The sequence below is a fragment of the Diabrotica virgifera genome, chromosome 8 (assembly GCF_917563875.1).
Source record: "Diabrotica virgifera virgifera chromosome 8, PGI_DIABVI_V3a".
In the NCBI taxonomy this organism is placed as follows: Eukaryota; Metazoa; Arthropoda; class Insecta; order Coleoptera; family Chrysomelidae; genus Diabrotica; species Diabrotica virgifera.
In genome coordinates, this window is record NC_065450.1 from 42,592,916 (window position 1) to 42,617,656 (window position 24,741).

General features: G+C 34.1%; 1 protein-coding gene across 7 annotated transcripts in view; it reads right to left on the reverse strand.

Moving 5' to 3' along the window:
* Positions 1–24,741, reverse strand: part of LOC126890438 (zinc finger protein 493-like) — a 134,793-nt gene that overhangs the window by 12,348 nt on the left and 97,704 nt on the right. The window contains exon 9 of one of the 7 annotated variants that reach the window (XM_050659381.1): positions 8,883–18,528. The exons of the other annotated variants lie outside the window; for them this stretch is intronic. Coding sequence (XP_050515338.1) covers positions 17,414–18,528 — 1,115 coding nt within the window. The 3' untranslated portion in view covers positions 8,883–17,413. Of the gene's footprint in view, positions 1–8,882; positions 18,529–24,741 lie in introns of those variants that run through there. 7 annotated transcript variants of the gene reach the window in all.

The window sequence follows — 24,741 nt, forward strand, 5'->3', positions numbered from 1 at the left end:
CTAATCTAAGTTAAGGTTATCTAAGTCTGACCGACCTTTTTGTTAAGAATAGATATAATAAACATTTTATTTCAAAGTGAATTTTTGCTAAATTAATCTTAATAAAAATTTTGGGATAAGGACAAGGGTCACACTTTTCTCATTCAAAGGTTTTTCTTTTTTCTTAATAATTACCTACATACCCACCCCACACGGTAAGGCAGGCATGTACGCAATCAAAAGGAAAGACATTTAAGGTTACAAGCCTAATCTAGTCATTTTATAACTTAATTTTACAGTCATATAGGAAAAACAAAATAAAATCAAAAATACGTTTATCACTCAGTGCCAAAAGATACATAACATTATAGGGACCGTAAACGTTTAAACTTCTTAAATTTTTTGTAAGAATGTCCGACTGATGTGTATACTTCTTACAATTAAAAAATATATGATCCAAGTCCGCCGTTTCATTGCAAATATCACAGAGATTGTTATCAGTTATTTTTATTTTGTATAAATGTGCCGGATAGCAAGCATGTCCAAATTTCATCCGAGATATGGTTGTTATGGAACTTCTCGGATAATCGTAATTTTTAAAGCATTATTTTTTTTGAATATCGGGTTCTAGCAATGTATATCTTGTGCCTTTTGTCAAAATAAAATGTTTATATTGTTTAGACCATTTTTTATATAAATTATCCTTAGCAATATTTATTCTCTCATCTAATGTTAATAAGGGTGTAACATCTTCTCCCAACTGTATGCTTTCTTTAGCCAACTTGTTCATTGTGTGCTTTCACCCACACAAAAATAAATTTTCTAGGTTTTTGCATTTGAGAGAGCAAAGTTTTTATTTTGGCTATGTAAGGATGACTATATGCGGAGTTGATTTATAAATGTGATTGTAAACTATTTAAAACCGAAAGTGAATCAGAAAAAATTATGGAGTATCAAATGTTATTTTCCATTATAAATTCTATAGCTTTCAAAATAGCAAAAGCTTCTGCTGTAAAAATGCATGTTTTTCTACTCAATTTAAATCTGCGTTGTACTTGCAGTACAATAAACGCCGCACCTGTGCCATACGGATCTTTTGATGCATCTGTGTAAATAGCAGTATACATTTGATATTTGTTTAATAGCTGATTGATTATTTCATTATTGAGATATCTTAATTCAGAATATCTAGGTATAATTACCTGAATGTTCAACAATAAAATATCTAACAGTGGCGGCTCGTGACCTCAGTATCCGGGTAGGCGACACATATAGTGTATAATAATATGTACATACCTATATAGGTACAGGGTGTTTGGTAAAGAATGGGCCATAGCTTAACCTTACATTCCTGAGCTTAAAATAGGTCTATTTAAGCTAACTTACCTTAGTACCAAAGTTGATAATAACCGAAATACAGGGTGTCAAACTTAAACTTTTATTTTATTTATTCTTGAATATTTCCTGACAGACATGGGATAACATCACGAAATTTGGTAGGTAAGCGGGGTTTTTTGGGATTAGAAATCTAAATTTGCCACCAAAAATGATTTATTATCCAGAGGGCGCTACATACGTCTTTCAGCGCTCATTTAATACGTTTAATTTTTTTTATCTCCCACGCCACGTAGTTTTTGAATCAACATTTTTATTCTCTTAATATTTTTACTTTAAAAAGGTATACTACATTCATCTCGCTAAGCTCAATTCTTTTCGAGATAAACGCATTTTAAGTCTGCGATACAACATAATTTTTGCATATCATTGTAGTTAGACCCGAAAAATAAACTTGAAACCATAATAATTGTGCCAGTTCTCATATTTATGTCATTGCATCGCAAATTCCATTTGAAGAAATTTGAGATACATTTTTGTAAATTTTTATGATTTTAAGTTATTTTTTGGGTGTAACTGTAACTACAATGATATGCAAAATTTATGTTGCCTCGCAGATTTAAAATGCGTTTATCTCGAAAACCGTCGAGTTTAGCGAGATGAATGTAGTATAGCTTTTTTAATTAAAAATATTAACAGAATAAAATTTTTTATTTAGAAAGTATGTAGAGTGGGTAATAAAAAAATTGAACATATTAAATGAGCGCTGAAAGGCGTATGTGGCGCCCTCTGGATAATACATCATTTTTGGTGGCGAATTTAGATTTCAAAAAATCCCCGCTTACCAAATTTTGTGTTATTACCCATGTGTGTTAGGAAATATTCAAGAATAAATAAAATAAAAGTTTTAACTTTGACACCCTGTATTTCGGTTATTATCAACTTTCGTACTAAGGTAAGTTAGCTCCGATCGACATATTTTAACCTCAGGAATCTAGTTAAGCTATGGCCCATTCTTTACCAAACACCTTTATACAGTGTGCCACATTTAAGATGAAAACACCCTTATATTTCGGCTATCAAAATAAATACAGATTTGAAATTTTGCAGTCATTCATTTTGATGGTTTACACTTTTTAATATAGTCAACTGAAATTTAAATTTTAAACTCGGCCTACTGCGAATTCACAAACAGGACGAATTTTCAATATTTTGTTTCTCGTTAGAGATATCGCAAAAAGTTATTTGGAAAAATTGTTAGAAATATTATTCTAACCCCACATACCAAATTTCAGGACAAAATTCGAACTTTTCGTTTTTTTCAGAATTGGTAGTCAAGATCCTAAAACATGCAATTGGCAGTTCCGAGATGCAACTCGGCACAACAAATGTCAAAGGCTCAAAAAAATCTAGCCTACCTATAGCCCGAAAATACACGACCAGGCAAGCGACAATACAACCGCTGTGCTTAGCGTAAAGAGTGAGACAAATTCGAATTCTGTTCGGCTACTTTTTAGAGAGCCTGCCCTAGGGTAAAGCCGTCGTAGTAATGCTACGCTACGGGGAGCGTACAATAATTATTACAACTTCAGAGATGAATTAAAAAGTAGCTTTGTATTATTTTAGATTTTTAGATTATTAGGTATTGTATCAAAATTTATAAATTACAGTTTTAAAATAAGTAATTTATATTAATAAATAATTTATTATTGTACATTTGAAGAGGTTAGGCGGCGCCTACCTTGCCTACCCTGACGGGCCGCCCCTGATATCTAAGTTGACCTTAACTGTTGTAGGGGAGAAGTCTATCGAGTTTCTAAATCCTTCACATAAAGGGGGCGAGTGTCTATTAGACCAGTATGATCCTGTAAGGTCCTGAATATTTAGGGTGGAGATCTTTTGAGTAAGTGATGAATTTTTGACTTTGCACTTGATTATCATTTTTTCTGCCAATAATTGCCTTCTCAGCTCTAATGGAGGTTCCACAGTTTCTACTCTTAACGGTTCAATTGGAGTTGATTTCATTGCACCAATGCAGAGTCGCAAAGCTTTGTTTTGTAAAATATCTAATTTTTATAATAAGTTATTATTAGCACTGCCATATAAGAAGCTGCCATAATCTATAATGGACCTTATATATGATTTATAAAAAGTTTTTGTAAAATTTCTTCAATGTGTGCTCTAAAGGTTAATTTTTTATCTAGAGTGATTCCGAGATATTTTATTTGGTTGGTCAAAGAAAAATTAATATCATTCAGCTGTATGGTCGTACAATTTGGAATATTGTGTCGGGTAAAAATGACCACTTTTGATTTATGCGGAGATAAATCAAAACCTAGATTACTTATATTCTGGATGAAAGGTGTAACTGCTGTATTCAAACTTTGTAAACTTTTATCATAACTTCTTGCATGTGTGTAAAAGACGAAATAGTCAGCGTACTGAATAATATTTGCATTAGGTGAAATATTGTGTAAATCATAGGTGTATATATTGAAAAGTAATGGTGATAAAACCGATCCTTGAGGTAAACCCTTTGTTACCAAACGATATTCAGAAATGATGCCGTTATCTTTTCTGATCGCTACTGATCTATTTATGTAGAGTTTAAGTATGGTGTCTGCTACTTCTTCTGGAATTTGTAAGTTGATCATTTTATTTCGTAGTATAGTCCAGTCTACACTATCATAGGCTCCTTTTATATCAAGAAATAATGAAGCTTGGTAGTCATTTCGAGAAAGACACAACTGTATATCTGTAACCAGTTGACCAACAGCATCACCAGTGCCATAATTTATTTTAAAACCGTACTGACTTTAAGGAAAAGCATTTGTGTTCTTGAACCACCATTCCAATCTGTTTTTGACAATCCTTTCAAACATTTTTAATATACATGGTAGCAAAGAAATGGGTCTGTATGATTCGCTTTCATCTGGGTTTTTATCGGGTTTCAGAATAGGCACAACAATAACTTTTTCCCACTCTTCGATACATTCACCGCGTATCCAAATGTCGTTCATTATTTGGGTTAAAAATATTTTAGCATTCATTGGTAAATGATAAAGCATAGGATATCGAATTTGATCATATCCAGGAGAGGTATTTTTTCTATTATCTAATGCAAAGTCAATTTCATTTAAACCTATAGGCTCCAAAACTATATGATCTGAAAATCTTAATATTTCGGATTTTTGTGAAAGTCGCCAATCACTAGTGACCGACCAACAACTGTACCCGTTACCCTACATCGACTTAATGTCACATTAATTGTAATGTTAAATATACACACAACCAAACTTATATGGAATCATCTGATATTTCTTATTATTTTGTACGAATTTAAAAAAACGAACACACGAAGTCAAACAATATATTTATTTTAAAGCAATTTAATAACAAATACATAACAATTAAATAAAACAATAAAGTATTTAACAAACAAATTGAAACTAGTTGTTTTAAAGTCAATAGCATAACAAATTTCAATGTAAAACGAATAATGTAAATTGTTTTTATTAATTTTTTTTTGTTTTTTTTTTTGTAGTCAGTGTTATTACCTCTAGTCCTTATGCAAACTTCAGTTTGCGTGGACACGCTCCTAGTCAAATTATCAACATTCTGTCGTGGTAGGTTGCTCCATCCTTCAAGAGCAGCATGTACTAGCCGTGCGGTGTTTTGTGGTTTATCCCGACGAGCTCTAATTTTTCTTTTAAGCATATCCCACAAATACTCTATAGGGTTAAGCTCGGGTGAGCAAGTAGGCCACTCCAAACAAGGGATAACTTCTGATTGAATGATGTCTCTAGTCACTCTAATGGTATGTGGAGGTCAATTATCATGCAAGAAAATTAAATTTTCTCCTGTTGCACCTCTTCAGAGCCTAACTACAGGTTATCAATATACATGTGAGCAGTTAAGTTAATTCGATGAAAATTAAAGGAGTTTTTTTACGGATCACAATTCCTCTCCAGAACATTACACTTCCCCTTGTATATTTGTGAACAGATCTGACAGTTTTCGTTCTTGCTCGTCTTCCTAGACCTCTAAGTACACGATTTCGTGGGTTAGCTGATTTTACACAAACCTGACTTTTTCTGAAAATAGCACATTTTGTCAAATCTTAATGGTCCAGTTTTGGTGGTGAAGACACCAATTTAGGCGATCAATCTTGTGCTGCCTGGATAACTCGGGAACCCATAACTGTCTCCTGCTGTATACTTGGTATGAACTCTTCTTCTTATCGTTTCAACTGAAAAAGTTACACCTGTAGCTTCCAAAAGTTGTCTTTGGAGCTGCAGGTGAGAAATGGTTGGGTGTCTTCCAGCTGATTTTACAATTAAACGATCGTGGCGAGCCGATATTACTTTTGGCGGCTTTCCCTTGCTTTATTCAGAGCCGTGCGGTAGATATTTTCAATATGATGCAAGTCTTCGAAATGCCGCGTCCTCACTGGTAAAAATTTGCGACGCATCAGCTGTTAATGTGAACGTGTTCGACGCATAAATCGGACGCAAGAATTTTCTACGAACACAACGCATTATGCTCCATCGGTTGCCGGTTTTTAAGCCGCGTCCTCACTGGTAAATTTTTCGTGCGTATTGAACTAATGGTTCGTCGTAAGAATTTGCGTCGCAAATTTTTACCAGTGAGGGTGAGGGCCCGGCATTAAATATTATTGAAACTTAACTTTTATTTTTATCAAAAGAAACTACACAAAATGAACGAAAACTTTTATTTTAAAAACAGAACATACTTTAAATTAAATGAAATATGTATTAACACTACATTAAGTGGGTAGGCGCAAAATTTGCTTGCAATGTTTTTTAAATGCATTCATTTTTTTTTCGAATCCTGAGAAAACTAATTAGTATTTTTGAAATATTTAAATGCAGAATAAAATATTATATTATTACCGAGGGCCGAAAGTCCCTGAAAATCTCTATAATGTTTATTTGAATAGGTTACAAAGTGAAAAAAAAAGAAAAATTGAGTGTAATTTTTAATTTCAAGTATCTTATTCAAAAGACACCTTTTGTTTGTTCTTAGGGACTTTCGGCCCTCAGTAATAATGTAATATTTCAATCAGCGTTTAAATTTTTCAAAAATATTTATTAGTTTTTTCAGGATTCGAAAAAAGTGAATGCATTTAAAAAGTATTGCAAGCAAATTTTACGCCTATGCTCTTAAGTAACATTTACAAAAATTATAATTTTACCCTTCTGACTTTAATTTTAGCAAACTGGTCAATCAGATTGATGTAGTCTAGTGGACATAGATAGGTGTAGCAGCTAGTGAGAACTCTATTGAAATAAGTGTTAATTTTTTTAGTTTTGTTCTTATGGAGCTTCGTAAATAGTTTTTAATTTTGAAAAACTTCTTTCCCCACTAGTTACCGAGACAGGGAGTGTTAATAAAATTCTTGATTTACAACTACATTTGGGCACTTATAAAGAAATTAGGTCATTTTGGCACAAATAGTTCAAAACCCCTGTTTTCATGGGGTAGTTTGAAATATATTACGCAATTATTTTAGAAGATCATTATATCATCAGATTTTTTTCTTTTTGTATTCAAAGTATTGAATGAAAATTCACACAGTATTTTTCTAGTCCCTTTTCATCATCTATTTCCCTTAATTTAAAAATATCATATAAACATTTAAAATTTTTATTACGAGTTTCTAGAAGCGAAAATCGATCAATCAAAGAATTAACGGCAATGTCTAAAATATAGATGAACAAATTTATTTTAAATTTAGCTTGATCTGTTACGAGCTCGTCCACATTTTTCGTAGTCAAATAAACGCTCTTTTCTCCTGGCTCGAATTTCATTTTCAGCTGGAAATTGGGAACTTATATGAAAATTTTCTGCAATTTCATTAACTTTTTCTTTGGTCATTAGCCGTATTGTGTGTAACTTTTCATTTTTTCTATAGCTTCTGATAACATTTTTTACACAATCCGACAGTTTTTTTTTATTTTACTGATTATGCCGCCTGATGCGATTGCCTCGCCGCATCATAGCACGGCACGGGCCTGGCTTTATTTTTGAGCTTTCCTAGTTCCTATTACCTAGCATAGGTTTTGGACAAAACGCCCTGTGTTACGTCTAGTTCTACACCTATGTCCCTCTGAGAACATTACTTGCTCTACAAGACCACATGAGGCATATTTTCTTTTTTGGACGCAAAAGTTAGTTTATTTATTTTCGTTCAATTTGCAACTCAAGCAAACAACCCGTACCGTACCGAGCTGTACTATTTGATTGTCTTATAGATTTGTTTATTTTCAATAAAAACCTTTATTCTTCACAACAACAATAACAAGTTTTTTCAAAAGAAATAAATATAACTTTGAAATACATGGCGATTCCATATAAGTTTGGTTGTGTGTATGTTAACAACGAAATGTCAGATTTTAAAACAAAGACGGAAAGACCCCAGGTGAGTAGGATAAATCCAGAGTCTCACACTGATTTATCAGTCTGTCCCAAGGATTCTGGGGGGGACAAAAAACTGACAAAACGAGAAATACGAAAACCCTTTTCATTCTACGTTGCCACCTATAATGCCAGAACTCTATTGTCAGAAGAAAAATTCTTCGAAATGGAAGATGCAATCAAAGAAATTAAATGGGACGTAATAGGAGTCTGCGAAATACGACACCGTGGTGAAAACTTAAAGACGCTGAAATCAGGACACCTCTTCCATAGCATTGGCTCCGAAACCGAATCAGTTGGAGGGGTCGGTTTCTTCATCCATAAAAAACATAAGAAAAACGTAGTTGATATAAAAAGTGTGTCTACAAGAGTTGCCTATGTAACCCTAAAGCTCAACAACAGGTATAAACTGAAAATTATCCAGGTATACGCTCCAATAACACAACATCCAGACGAAGAAGTTGAAGACTTTTATGATGGTATATCTGTAGCTCTAAAAGATACACCCACCCACTTTACAATCCTGTGTGGGGATTTTAATGCAAAATTAGGCCTTAAAGAAGACGAAGCAGAGACATCACTAGGAAATTTTGGAACTCTAGGTAGAAATGAGCGGGGAGAAACACTCTTAGGCTTTTTGCTACAGAATAACTTGTTCCAAATGAACAGTTTTTTCGTTAAAAAACTACATAGAAGGTGGACGTGGGAAAGTCCTGATGGTAAAACAAGAAATGAAATAGATTACATTATCAGCGACAAAAAACAGATTATCACAGACGTGAGCGTCCTAAATAAATTTACTACAGGAAGTGACCATCGAATGGTAAGAGCCACAATAAAAATATACCTCAAAAAAGAACGAAATCGTTTGATAAAAAAGAAAACCTTGCAAGCCTGGACTCCCCCATTAAATATTGATAAATACCAACACCATATAAACGCTGCTTTGGAAAGAAATACAACTTCAGATGAAAGTATAATAACTTAAATGAAAACATAATTAGAGCCATTGAAGAAAGTCAACGAAAAAACTGCCCAAAAAAGAAGAGAGATGAAAAAATAAGCCCAGAAACTAGAGAACTAATCAAAACGCGAAGTAAAATGAGAGGAAGCGAAAATACTGAAAAAAGTACGTTAAGAGACATCAACAAGAAAGTGTCAAAGGAAATCAGAAAAGATCTAAGGAAGTATAAAACTCAAAGCAACCAGAAAACCATAGAAGAAAATAAAAGTTTGAAAGTTTTACGAAGGAAATTGACCAACGGAAAATGCGAAATACATAAATTAAAAAATAAAAACAGCGAAATAACATCAAACAGAGAAGATTTATTAAATATCGTAGAAGAATTTTATTTGGAACTATATAGGAGCCAAAGGCTGAATCAAAATAATCTGAGGGAAGCGGTTTCAAAGAAAATAATAAACCAAGGCTCCGAAATACTACCAGAGATAACCACTAGCGAAATCCATCAAGCACTGAGAAAAATGAAAAATGGAAAAGCACCAGGTGAAGATGGAGTCGTAATAGAGGCCATTAAAAACGGAGGCCACATTCTTATAGGTAAAATAAAAAATCTCTTCAACTTATGCCTTCATCAAAAGTCGATACCTGAAAAATGGAAAAACGCAGTAACAATACTTTTGCATAAGAAGGGAGATAAGACAGACTTAGAACATTATAGACCCATTAGCCTGCTAAACCACTTATACAAACTCTTTACAAAAGTAGTGACATCAAGAGTAGAAAAGAAGCTAGATTTTTACCAGCCAAAAGAACAAGCTGGATTTCGATCAAACTTTGGGACAAACGACCATCTGCAGGCAGTCAAGTTACTAATTGAGAAGTCAATAGAATATAATAAACCCCTTGTCCCAGCATTCGTGGATTTTCATAAAGCCTTTGACACGATAGAGCTGGATAGCATTTTAGAAGCTCTAAATGAATGCCGCATTGACTACCGTTACAGTACACTCATCTATAATATTTATAAAGAGGCAACAATGAGTGTTAAGTTACATGATAAAACCAAACAAATAAGCATAGAACGCGGCGTAAGACAAGGCGACACACTCTCGCCAAAACTATTCATAACTGTTCTGGAATATGCCTTTAAGATGCTCAACTGGGACAATAAAGGGATCAAAATAGATGGAGAAAAGTTAAATCATCTTCGTTTTGCAGATGACATAGTCCTTATAACTGATGACCTAGGAGAAGTAAAGAAAATGCTAAATGAGTTAGACGCTATCTGCTGGAAAATAGGCCTGAAAATGAACTTTTCTAAAACTAAATTTATGACTAATCTGATTCCTAGCGGACAGCTGATTATACGCGAACAAGAAGTAGAACTAGTGGAAAAGTACATTTACTTGGGTCATGAAATTATAATTGGCAGAGATAACCAAACATGCGAAATAAAAAGAAGATTAACTCTTGCTTGGGCAGCCTACGGAGCTCTGAGAGACATATTTAGGAGCAGTATACCGATCGGTTTAAAAAGACAAGTGTTTGACCAATGTGTGCTACCGGTAATGACATATGGAGCAGAGACACTGACTCTAACCAAGGCAACAGCGTCGAAAATGCGGGTTGCTCAAAGGCGCATGGAAAGATCCATGCTGGGCGTAACTCTACGGGATAAAATAAGAAATGAAGATCTCAGACAAACAACCGGTATCGCAGATGTTGTAGAACGTATCACCAGGCTCAAATGGAACTGGGCAGGACACGTAGCCAGGCTGAAAGATTCAAGATGGGCACGAAGGCTGATGGAGTGGAGACCAAGAGAAGATAAACGAAGTAGAGGAAGGCCGCCTACACGATGGACAGATGATATCAGGCGGATTAGTAAAAACTGGCAAAAATCAGCACAAAACCGTGAAGTGTGGAAACAATTGGGGGAGACCTATGTCCAGCAGTGGACGTAAATTGGTTGGATGATGATGATGATGATGATGTTAACAATGTAATTAAATGGTTTTCACATCTTCTATCGTAGCTAGTTGCAAATACATGAACCCTGGACGTGGGCCGTGCCGTGCTATGATGCGGCGAGGCAGTCGCATCAGGCGGCATCACAAGGGGGGCGCCATAATCAGTAAAATAAAAAAAACTTGTCGGATTGTGTAAAAATGTTGTCAGAAACTATAGAAAAAATGAAAAGTTACAGACAATATGGTTAATGACCAAAGGAAAAGTTAATGAAATTGCAGAAAATTTTCATATAAGTTCCCAATTTCCAACTGAAAATGAAGTTCAAGCCAGGAGAAAAAATCGTTTATTTGACTACGAAAAATGTGGACGAGCTCATAACAGATCAAGCTAAATTTAAAATAAATTTGTTCACCTATATTTTAGATATTGCCGTTAATTCTTTGATTGATCGATTTTCGCTTCTAGAAACTCATAATAAAAATTTTAAATTTTTATATACAGGGTGTCCCGGAAAATAGTGCGTTCCTTTAAGGTATGGATAGAATACACAATTTAGAACAAAAAAGTCCTATACCATTTTTTTCTAAAGTTAACGGTTTCCAAAAAAAAGATTACATTGGTTTCCATATACCTGAATTTTAATCTTCAGAAAATTAAATAATCTGGCAACATGTTACGCACTGGTGAATAAGAACTCGTTTGTGTCTTACAGTATTTAAAATAATCCAACCTAATACTTACTATTTTTGTTTACTATAATTTTTTTAAAATGTAGTTGAAATATGGCATAATTTTAAACGAATTATACTTACATATTTTAAGATGAAAACACATGTTTTAAAATGAACCACCACTTTTGCGAACACATGAATTCATAGAGTATCATGCACTCATACGACGAGAAATTCCAGCAAAACATTTTGAAAGAATTTTAGTAGGTATTATGCCTCTCCATTTATTGATCTGCCATAAATAAACAACATAATATCATAATATTACTCATGAACACACGATTCAAAAACATTTTCGGCGTTGACACTAAACAGGATTCTTCCAAATTATCTGTTTACTAAACATGGGACTATTTACGTTTAGATTTTTGTACTTCACAGAGTTGCCAGATTTGAATTTGCGTTCCAAAATGTTTTATAGTTTTTTGGTCAAACGGTTGAATTTAGAAAAAAATGTTATAAGAGTTTTTTGTTCTACATGGTGCCTTCTACCTATACCTTTAAGGAACGCACTATTTTCCGGGACACCCTGTATTTTTAAATTAAGGGAAATAGATGATGACAAGGGACTAGAAAAATATTGTGTGAATTTTTATTCAATAATTTGAATACAAAAAGAAAAGAGTCTGATGATATAATGATCTTCTAAAAGAATTGAGTAATATATTTCAAGCTACTCCATGAAAACAGAGGTTTTGAACACGGTTCTTAGACATACTACAGTTGCCTAGATCGACGAGGGTGGGAGACTTCAATTTTTCACTTTACGTCACAAGAGTACAGAATCCCATATTTTTAAATGATTTTAGATCATTGAATGTGTGTTATTGTGTATACACGTGTAGCATTTGTGTTATTATTAAATTATTACCACATAAACCATTAGTTCGTCACCGGCAACCATCAACCGATGAAGCATATGCGTTCGTTCCATTAGTTCGTCGAAAATTCTTGCGTCCGATTTATTCGAACACGTTCACATTAGCACAATTTACCTCGAGCACGCAAATATTTGCGACGAACAGCTGGTGCGTCGCAATTTTTTACCAGTGAGGACGCGGCTTAAGGGGCGGCATTTCGAAGACTTGCATCATATTGAAAATATGTACCGCACGGCTCTGGACGTTCACACTGAAGGTGGTCAGTTTAGACTGAAAAGGTTTTGTGATTTTCCATTACTCCGCTTTTGGATAAATTTTAAAGAATAATTTTTAATAAATTCATATACTAATATACGACAGAAGTCTTTACTTCATACTACGTTGCAAGATTTAATCTACAAACTATTAAAACAAATATCAAAAGTCGTTGGCTATTAAGTTGGAACTAGTTAGACTAAGCAGAAAAGAGGTTTAGAAATTAACGAAGGAAAATAAAAATATCTAATCTGCTTTAGAAAAGAAGATAACAAGACAAGAGAAATCAACACAGAAAACTACACTTTTGAAAAGAGTTGAACAATTTAAATAACATTTAAATTCCACAGAATAATAATAATTGTAACTGGCAAAAATAAGAGAAGTAACACAGCAAATATTAGCAGGCAACAAAACTTGCTGGTGATACCATACTAATGCTAATGAAGGAGAAGAATTTATCGAAAAATACAAAACTGAAAATATAGAGTTGCAATCAGACCAGTAGTTACGTATGCAGCTTAAAGAATGTGCCACTTGGATAAATATAAAGATTAAAAATATTCGAAATGAAAATGCTTAGAAGAATTATAAACCCGATAAGAAAGAAAAAAGGGGAAATGAAAAGAATGTACTATGAAATAAGAGACAAGATGAGGGGAGAAAATATAGTTAATTTTTTAAAGCGCGGGGATTGAGACGGCTGGGATACATAGAGAGAAGGAAAACGTTCTACTGATTAAGAAGGTCACCAGATGAAAGCCAGAAACTGAAATACCAAGGGGACTCTCAATACCTAGAGAGAGATGGGAGATCCATTTGTCAAAATAGATGAGGTTGTTAATTTTCGTAACGTATGACAAAGAATATTTAAGTTGTTGTGAATTTTGTTTATCACTCTTTCCTCAATAGCAAATATAATAGTCTGTATCTTCAGGAAACCATTGGCTAAATAATATCAACGTCTTTTTATCAACTCGAACATCTCAACAGTTTTTTTTTTCAGGATGCATTCTCAATTTTTTTTTAAATCACATGTTTCACAAAATGACATTAAAAAATTAACAATCGTAACCGATTTCTTCTGGGTGAACTTTGATATTCCATTAGAGATTGGTACTTGACATGACAAAAATTGAGGGGGTTAGAAGTACAAGGGTTTAAGTGCACTTTTCTAAAAATTTACTCGAAGTACAGATTCGCATCCTTAAATGGTATTATAACTTGGTGGTAAACGGATTCACGCATATTTCGGCCTGCAGTCGCCATTACATTTAGTCCACTGAAAACAAATATTGCATTGGTAGTAAACGGGTTTAAGTGCGCTTGAACCGTTTTACCACAAAATTATTTTTAATATTCTACAAAAACAAGTAGTAGTAAACGGGTTTAAGTGCGCTTGAATCATTTTTTCACAAAACTATGTTTAGTATTCTGTAAAAACCTCATGTTAATACAGGATTAATTTCAATTAAAAAATATTAGATTTCTACCCAATTTTGAAGACTAATTATGGAAAAGTATTATGCAACGTGCCAGTTGTAGTTACACTGTGGCATTGATTATAAACTTACCCAGTAGGGTGTAGGTAGTTATTAATCAATGACTGTGGATAGCAGCTGGGATAAAAATGATTAGTAATAGTTAAATCTCCACTTGAACCGTTTTGCCAGTAACATTTATCAATACCATGTACCGGATGCATTCTCAATTTTTTTTAAATTACATGTTTCACAAAATGACATTAAAAAATTAACAATCGTAACTGATTTCTTCTGGGTGAACTTTGATATTCCATTAGAGATTGGTACTTGACATGACAATAATTGAGGGGATTAGAAGTAAAAGGGTTTAACCTTTAACTACACGCGCTGGCGTATTTTGTACGCCAGATATAAGAATTCTACTGCAAATATATTTAAAAATTTAATTTTTGACCTTGTTTATCTCTGTAACCTATCACTGGAATGTGCTTTACAATTTGGTTTTAGTTTCGTTATAATCGGTGTTCTGGGAAGATCGTAATTTACAGTTTACTATTTGTTGTTTCCGGTGGTGGACAATTTTCGCCACGATTATATTAATATAAGTAGTAATATAAGTACATATTTCAATTGTTTTTTAGTCATTATGGCGCAAAATATAGTTTCCTTTATAAACAATACTTTTTCTCCTGTAAAAAATCACATTTCAAAAAAATTTTTATTAGTAATTTTATTTATCATGGAATCCTGTTATTCCATGATTCCAGTTATAAATCCCAATTGGCTTACTGAGAAGGAACTCCAAGTATTCACTGATGCCGAATAAGGTTTATAACAAACAACTAAAGGTATTTAAAAAAAACAAATCCGCCGTTTTAAGTGTATTTTCTTGTGGCGTATGAAGTACGCCACGCGTGTAGTTATGTTATAACTTGATGCGCGGGTAGTTAAAGGTTAAGTGCACTTCTCTAAAAATTTACTCGTAGTACAAATTCGCATCCTTAATTATGGATTAATAAAAATAACTTGGTGGTAAACGGATTCACACATATTTCGGCCTACAGTCGCCATCTATCGCCATTACATTTAGTCCACTGAAAACAAATATTGCATTGGTAGTAAAGGTTTAAGTGCGCTTGAACCGTTTCACCACAAAAGTATTTTTAGTATTCTATAAAAACAAGTACAGTCAAAACCGTTTATAACGAACTTCAGAGGACTGGTGGTTTTTGTACGTTGTAGCCAGTGTTCTCTGTAAGCGGCTATTTGCTATAACGAACAGGTTGCTATAAACGATATTACACTGGTAGCAACAGTCAGTTCGTTATGTTATAACAAAATCTTGTGATAATGAACCCGCCTAGGAAGTCTAGTGTCTAAAGGACTTACAAGTGGACCCTGCTCGGATGTACCATCATAACCATAAATTAATAAAACCTTCCTTTTTATTTCGTGGTAATATCGGTACCTCGGAGAGATACAATACAATGCCCATTTTCATAACTTTACAGCAAAGCAATTTTAAACTTTTTTTCAACAAAAAGTGTTACTGCTACAGCTATTTATTGAGATGAGGAAACAATATTATATTAGGTGTATCTATTGTCATTAAGGGTCGATTTCTCATACCTGCTTTGATGTATGGTTCTGGAATCTTTGAACGGCCGAATTCGGTTGAACGTGAATTGAAAAAGACGATTTTGATTTTAAACTGACGTTCACTAAAAGTTCAGGTTAAACTGGAGTTGAAACAATGAACTGTCAACACTGATGGAATGGCCCTGTCCCATTCCAACAGTGAAGCAAGATAGGCGCCAACATACAAGAGAGAGGTTCTAGCACTTCTAGAGAGACATGAGAGAGACAAAGAATTTGTCAGGTAAAATTTGCTACAACTACAACGTACCTGACTAGCACTGTCCGATTATCTTCCCTCCTTTACCTGATTATCTTCTATCTCATCCTGACGCCATTAACTTCGTTTTATGGCGATTCCATCAGTGTTGACAGTTCGTTGAGTTGAACTCGATATGAGAAATTGGCCCTTAATCATGCATTTGTTATAATTGTTTATTATATAGTGTGTAAAAAGGTCATAATTGAAAAAATGGATGTTGTATTTCTCCGAGGTACACATATGTACGCTGTAACCAATATTTCGACTGTTAGTGTTCCAAGAAATATGGTTGCTCTAACCGATTTGTTCGGATCTGCACTTGAACCGTTTTACCAGTAACATTTATCAATACCATGTACCGATTCAAGTACTTAATAATTAAAAAAGGATATATGTAGTAAGAGTAAATAATATACCCTTATATTTTAGTTGTAGAACATTGTACCCTAAACATATTTTAGTTTAACGACTCCTAGAATTTATATAACTCAAACAACTTTGAAGCTAATTATCACAGAACTATCAAAACTGCACTTAAATCCTTTTACGTCTGACCCCCTCGATTGTATTAAGAGGGGAGTATGGCTTTCAATCAACATGTCAAGCACATTTTTGTGAATTTTTTTCGAAGCTATGATACAATTATTTTATTTTTAAATTAAATAAACATATTATTAAGTACAATTCAAAGAATATTTAAAAAAAAATGCAATCCAAAATATTGAAAAATAAACTATTGGTGACAAATTTTGACAGGCAGGTAAAAAAATGGATTTTGGGGTGGACATCAGAACTTGCACTGGATCATACGAAACAAAAAATTCAAAAAGATTTAATTAACTTATGAGTTTCGCGAGGTAACAACGTCGAGTTTTTTCATTTTTAAAGATTTTTGGTATCAGTCAGAAGTCAAAAATACGAAATTTTTGGTAAACAATTTATGAAAATCAACAGATTTATTATTGTTGAACAAAAAATAAGCACAAAACGAAAAATATCTCGACGTTGTTACCTCATTAAATGTCTCAAGAAAATCTGTGCAAAATATCAGGTAGATCGGTCAAGTAGTTTTGAAGTTACAAAGACCACCGCATTTGAAAAAAAAAAACAGATTTGAGAAAAATGCGTATAAAGTTTTGACAACTGCATCTTCATCTTCTTATTTGTCATTTACCAAATCGTAACGTGATGCACATTAGAATGTTTTTTTGAATCGCGGAGTAGTCTACAAAAGAGAAGGCGAACAGTTGTTTAACATTTATCACTACGCTCAAGCGTGCTGGCGCGAAGCCGAGGCAAAGCGAGTCGAAGGTCGAAGGGATATTCAACACGCTGCCTGTATCCCTGGTGATTTTAGTCCGATCAATCTAAAATGTTCAGAGAATATTCTTGAAAGTATGCACTTTTATTTGAAATGATAAAAAAATATTTCAAACCATACCTTCCCTTAAAGAGGAAACTGCTTGAAACATTATTTTTTAAGACTTGTTTCCCATGTGTACTCTCAAATGTCTGTTTAAATGATCATTGCGAAAAAAACACTTAAAACAAATTTCACACATGTAAGGTTTTTCTGCCATGTGCGTCATCAAATGTCTTTTCAAATTAATTAATTGTGAAAACTGCTTAAAACAAATTTCACACTTGTGAGGTTTTTCTCCAGAGTGCACTCTCAAATGTGTTTTTAAATGACCTGATCGACTAAATTGCTTAAAACAAATTTCACACTTATGAGGTTTTTCTCCTGTGTGCGTCCTCAAATGTGTTTTTAAATGAATTATTTGTGAAAACTGCTTAAAACAAATTTCACACTTGTGAGGTTTCTCTCCAGTGTGCGTTTTCAAATGTGTCTTTAAATTATTTTTTTTGGAAAACTGTTTAGAACAAATTTCACACTTGTGAGGTTTTTCTCCTGTGTGTGTTATCAAATGTGATTTCAAAGTACTTAGTTGTAAAAACTGTTTAAAACAAATATTGCACTTGTGAGGTTTTTCTCCCGAGTGCGTTCTCCAATGACTTTTAAAAGTACTTTTATGCGAAAACTGTTTAAAACAAATTTCGCACTTGTGAGGTTTCTCTCCTGTGTGCGTTCTCAAATGTGTCTTTAAATTAAATTTTTGAGAAAACTGTTTAAAACAAATCTTACACTTGTGAGGTTTTTCTCTTGTGTGCGTTATAAAATGTGATTTCAAACTACTTAGTTGTAAAAACTGTTTAGAACAAATTTCGCACTTGTGAGGTTTTTCACCTGCGTGCGTTCTCAAATGTAACTTTAAAGATTTTAATTTAGAAAACTGTTTAAAACAAATTTCGCACTTGTTTCGTTTTTGATCATTGCGCGTTAGTAAATTTCTGTTGTATAGAGTTTCCTTAGAAAATTGCCTACAACAAATTTCACATTTGTGAAGTTTTTCTACAGAGTGCGTTGTCAAATCCATTTGCAAATTACTTATTTGTGAAAACCGCTTAACACACATTTCACACTTCATTGTTTTTCCTACAGCAGGTCGACTTTTCAGTTGTTCTTTACTAAACAAATCTTCTCCAGATAATATTTTCTTAATTTCCCATGCATTTTCTACTTGGGAAAATCCTAAAATAAAATCCAAAATATAACAAAATATATAATATAATGCAAAATATAATTGCGGAAATAAGTGCTTTTAAGCATACAAAGACTTAATGAAAACTAAGTTACTGAATCGTGAGTCTAAGCTTACAATCTACAAAACAGTAATTAGACCAATGGTCACATATGGATGTGAGACGTGGACCCACAATCACTGATGAAAATCAACTGAGAATATTTGAGCGCAAACTACTAAGGAAGATATTTGGACCAACCCAATGAAGTAATGGTTCGTGGATAATTAAAATTACCCACAAGCTGGATGAACTAATGCAGAGCGCAGATATTGTTAGATTTGTAAAGTCACAAAGACTAAACTGGCTTGGCCACCTAAAAAGAACGCCAGATAGTCGAGCTGTAAAAGTAATCCAGAGGTGGAAGCCCCCAAGGAAATAGAACAAGAGGAAGGCCCCGTAAAAGATGGATAGACGACGGCGACGTAGAGGGAGATCTTAAAACCATGAACATCAGGCAGTGACGAAGGAAACTATCAGACAGGGCAGAATGGAAGAACATTGTTAAGCAGGCCAAGATTCACAAAGAGTTGTAGCGCCATTAGAATAAGAAGAATGCAAAATATTAAAAAGTAATTGGTGTTTTCCTATAAGGAAAGATTTAATTTTAAAAACCTTTATTTTAATAACCTTAGAGTTCGCTGTATACCATCGATAAAACAACGTAGTATGACGTAAAGTCTTCTGTCGTATATTGGTATATGAATTTATTAAAAATTATTCTTTAAAATTTATTCAAAAGATAATGGAAAATCACAAAACGTTTTTGGTTTAAACTGACCATCTTCAGTGTTAACGTCCAGTGTACAGGTCTTTGAAACTAGCTACGGTAGAAGATGTGAAAATCTTTCAATTACCTTGTTACCATATTTAACATTACAATCAATGCGCCATTAAGTCGATGTATTAAGATTATGATAAACCATGTGGATGTATTTCATCCTTACTCGAATGAGCCACTTAGTGCTTAGGTGAGAGGCAACAACCAACTTGGGTGAGAAGCAACATCCAGTTGGTTGTTGAGCCACTGAATAACTTTTAAATGTACTAAATCACTCAATACATTAGCGTCCGTTACGACAACTTTGTTATATATTATCACAGACAGCATCGAATCGTATTTAGGCATTTTAAATATCATTAATAGGCCCGTTCGGGCCTGGCAACTTCGCTCACATAAGATCTCTGTACAAAAAGCGTTTGAAGTTAAGCAGCTTGCCGGACAATGATTTATATTGTCGTGTTATGCTTGGTCCATATTCCCGAATCAACCAGGCCTTCGCCGAGCCTCGTTGCCACTTGTAACATAATTATCGAATTGTAATTTAAATTTTCTTTTAAATTTTGATACCAAAATATGTAACATAATCTTATTTAGTTTTAAAAATATAATTAAATATAAGTCTGTTACAGTTACCTTCTAAGTATTTTTATAGATGAAAATAAATTTATATTTGCATATTATGTATTACACATAGCTACAATTACATATTATATTATATGTATGTAATTTGCTGAAAGAAAAGTATTACGTAGGATACTGGGCCCAATAAGTGAAAATAACAACTGGCGAATTAGGTATAATAGAGAAATATACGAGCAATATAGCGAACCAACTCTAGCACAATACACTAAACTGCAGAGATTACGGTGGGCAGGGCACGTGGTCCGCATGCATGAGAATAGAATCCCCAGAAAATTGCTGAATGCAAGAATGCAGGGAAGAAGACCTGTTGGAAGACCTAAAAAGAGATGGGAAGACGAAGTCGATGAGGATGCCAGGAACTTCCTGGGAACGCGTTCATGGAAAAGAACAGCGGTAAATCGAAATGATTGGAGAAGCTTGTTGAAGGAGGCCAAGGCTCGATTTGGGCTGTAGTGCCATTGGATGGATGGATGTAATTTGCTGGCTTCGCCTACCCAAAATTTTTACCCCACCATTGTAATGTTAAATATATTTAACAATGTAATTAAACGGTTTTCACATCTTCTACCGTAGCTAGTTGCAAATACCTGAACCCTGGACGTTCACACTGAAGATGGTCAGTTTAGACTGAAAAGGTTTTGTGATTTTCCATTATCTTTTGGATAAATTAATTTTAAGGAATTTTTAATAAATTCATATACTAATATACGACATAATCCGGTCAACTTAGACATCAAAATGCTTGGCAAATAACAAAAATTGCCGGAGAGCCAAATTTTGGTGGAGAGCTAGGGTATACCATAACAAATAAAGTTTAAAAAGTCCCCATCGATCCCATGTGTGCGTCAAAAGTTATTCGGGGTCAAAGGTCAAAATTTGAGATTTTTTGGATTTTTTTCGAAAACAGTAAGTTTTATCAAAAAAAACCTCAAACCAAAGTTGTAGATCTTAACATTCTCTACAAAAATTGTCCTTACAATTTTTTTCCTAAGAGTTACCATTCCTGAGATATCGCGATTTTAAAAGTTACTTTATACATTATATGCACATATAAGCCACGTATATACATATGTGGCCCTTAAGACAAGTATAAATGCCTATTTGTGTCTCTCTTATATAGTATATTATACTATTCTGAAAATATTTCTTCAAAAGGTAATCAGTCCCAAACTGAATTTCCTCTATCCACGTGGCCTGGAAAAACATTTGGCTATACCATTGTTTAAAAAAGAACAGATTGTCTATTATAGGCAATGGCTACAGTATTGTCGATAGGTCTGGTTCATAATATCTGTTTTTTTAGTTCTAAAGGTTCAGTTCAAGTGAATATAAGTACTTATTACAAGCGTCTACCATTTAGTACCGTTACCGTGAAAGCGAGTAGCACCGTGAAAGTTCACGAAGAAGAAGTAGCTATAGATTCTGTATTATTATTTCAACGCATGAGTATCACTGAAGCTTTTGAGGATGAGATTGAAAAATTTTTTGAGTATGAATTAGCTCCTTACCCCTTATCACTTTTCGATTCAGCTGGAATACGTAAAACAACAAAGTCAGCAATTTATGATTGCTTTCAATCAGTCAATACTGAGGTTGATCGTAGAAACCCTACTTACATTATTGATGGAGGGTACCTACTACATCACGTTGTGTGGGATCGAGAAGAAACCTTTAGCGTTATTTTTGATAAATATGTTCAGTATCTACGCAGACATTACGGGCTTACAGTGACAGTGGTATTTGACGGCTACAATGACTCGACAAAGAATATTAAAGCTGCAGAACAACGTCGTCGAACTACAAAAACATCATCGGGTTCCGAGATTATCTTTGATGAAAATATAACAGTTCCAGCGAATCAACAACAATTTTTCGCCAACATTAATAATAAATCTCGTTTCATTTCCATGTTAACTGACAAATTAACAGCTGCGAATATTGAAGTGAAACAAGTTAAAAATGACGCAGATGTCCTTATAATTGAGACAGCAATTGATAAATTTAAGACAACAAACACAACAATTGTAGTTGGTGCAGATGTTGATTTGTTGGTACTGATTACTGCAAGGACTCCAGTAGATAAAGTTATTTATTTTCTGAAACCTGGAAGGGCTCAACAGCGAACAGAGATATATTCTTCGAATAGTTTATCGGCTTATCCCAAATGCCAAAAGTACATTTTATTTTTACATGCGATAACCGGCTGCGACACTACATCCGCAATGTACAGAAGGAGCAAAACGTCAGTACTTAAATTATTCGAAAAAAAAAAAAGATTTGACTAACTGCTGTAAAGTTTTTACAGAACTTGATTCTACACCGCAAACAATAATTACGGAAGGAATTCGCTTTCTTCTTGCGGTTTATGGAGCTCCAAAAAAAATTATTTGTCTTGATAAATACCGATACTTAACTTTTGTAAAAAATACGCGAAACAAAAACAAGTACAACTATCATGTCTTCCTCCAACATCAGCATCTGCTTTTCAACATTTGTATCGAGTATATTATCAAGTTCAAACATGGCTAGGCAATGAACTGAATCCAGAAGACTGGGGTTGGAAATTAATAGATAATACTCTGGAACCGATTAAAACCTTACTCCCACCTGCTCCAGAAAAACTCCTTAACACTATTTTTTGCAATTGCAAAAAAGGTTGTAGTGCCAAATGTGGATGTTATAAAGTCGGGTTGCTGTGTTCTCTAGTGTGTACCAACTGCCAAGGTCAGTCTTGCTCTAATGTCCAGTTTAGTACAACAGAGGAAGACTCCTGTGATTTTAATGAAGAGACCGTCACATTTGAACAATTTTTGAACATCCAGCAAGAGGAAGAGGAAGAAGATGAAATCGAAGAAGACTTGACTGTTGAAGTAGACTTTCAAGAATATGAATCTGATTAAAATATCTAAATAAATTAAAACAATAGTTAACCTAATAATCAATAGCAATATCAATAATCAATATCAATAATAAGGTAATATCTAGAACATGACCGGTATTGTTTCCTTAAATTATCCTAAAATTGTCAAAACAGTTAGTGGAGTAGGCCTACAGGGGAAACCACGGTAAAAAAACGCACCGAGTACACTAACTCCCAGGTGGTGTGGAAACGTGTGGATATCATGTATAATGTGACTCTTTGAATCGCGATATCTTAGGAATGGCAACTCTTAGGTAAAAAATAGTAAGGACTATTTTTGTAGAGAATTTTAAGATCTACAACTTTGGTTTAAGGTTTTTTTTTGATAAAACTTACCGTTTTAAAAAAAAATCCAAAAAATCTCAAATTTTGACCTTTGACCCCGAATAACTTTTGACGCACACATGGGATCGATGGGGACTTTTTAAACTTTATTTGTTATGGTATACCCTAGCTCTCCACCAAAATTTGGCTCTCCGGCAATTTTTGTTATTTGAAATGTCTATATAGACCGGGTTAACAGAAGTCTTTACTTTATACTAAGTTGGAAGATTTAATCTACAAACTATTAAAACAAATATCAAAAGTAGTTGGCTATTAAGTTGGAACTAATTAGACTAAGCAGAAAAGAGGTTTAGAAATTAACGAAGGAAAAACAAAATATCTAATCTGCTTTAGAAGAGAAGATAACAAGACGAGAGAAATAAACACGGAAAACTACACCTTTGAAAGAGATAAACAATTAAAAAACATTTAAATTCTAGGGAGTAATAATTTTGTGAATGGCAAAAATAAGAGAACTGACGAAGTAACACAGCAGTGTCCCGAATAAAGTACGTGCCTCCTAGCGGCGGGATACGGGCAACAATACATTGGCTTATAGGGCAGTCCTTACAGTAGGGATCCTGGCCTATACAAAAAAATGCAGGCGGGTGTGGGGTAATACTACACTTTGGTTGCATTGGTGGTGTATTGGCTAAACATGCAGAGCAGGGTATGGTGCTGATAGAAAAGGCATTCAGGCATCAAATATCCAAACAAAATCTTTTCAGGCCATAATAATGAAAAGAAATCTTAGGGGGAACACCATTGCAGGTTAGAAAAATCAGGATAGGGTCGTGGAATCTTGGTAGTCTTACAGGTAAGAGTCTGGAGTTAGTGGATGCGCTCAAACGAAGGAGAGTTCTTGCATTCCAGAAATTAGGTGGAAAGCACAAAGGGCAAAAGAACTAGGTTAAAGATACAAATTGTGGTATGCAGGGAGTAGTAACACTAGAAATGGAGTTGGTATAATTGCTGATAGTGAAATGAAAGAGAACGTAGTGGAAGTTGTAAGAACGAGTGATAGAATGATGTCAGTGAAATTTGTAATTGATAAAGAGGTATTGAATGTTGTGTGTGTATGCTCCTCAAACAGGTCTGGGTGAGAATGAAAGAAGAGCATTTCTATGACCAATTAGGAGACGTCCTGAGTGATATTCCGTCAGAGGAGAAAGTTATAATAGGAGGTGATTTCAATGCACATGTGGGCCAAGCCAAGGCAGGATACGAAGCAATATATGGGGGATTAGGCTTTGCAACTAAAAATAAAGCTGGAGATGATATGCTTGAATTAGCAACAGCACTAGATATGGCGATTGTTAACACATTCTTTAAAAAGAGAGAAACTCAACTTATTACGTACAACAGTGGACAACATCAATCCCAAATAGACTATTTCATGATAAGGAAAGAAGACATACGTGAATGCAAGGACTGCAAGGTAACAGTTAGTGAGACAGTAAGCCAACAACATAAGCTGCTTGTTCTGGACATCG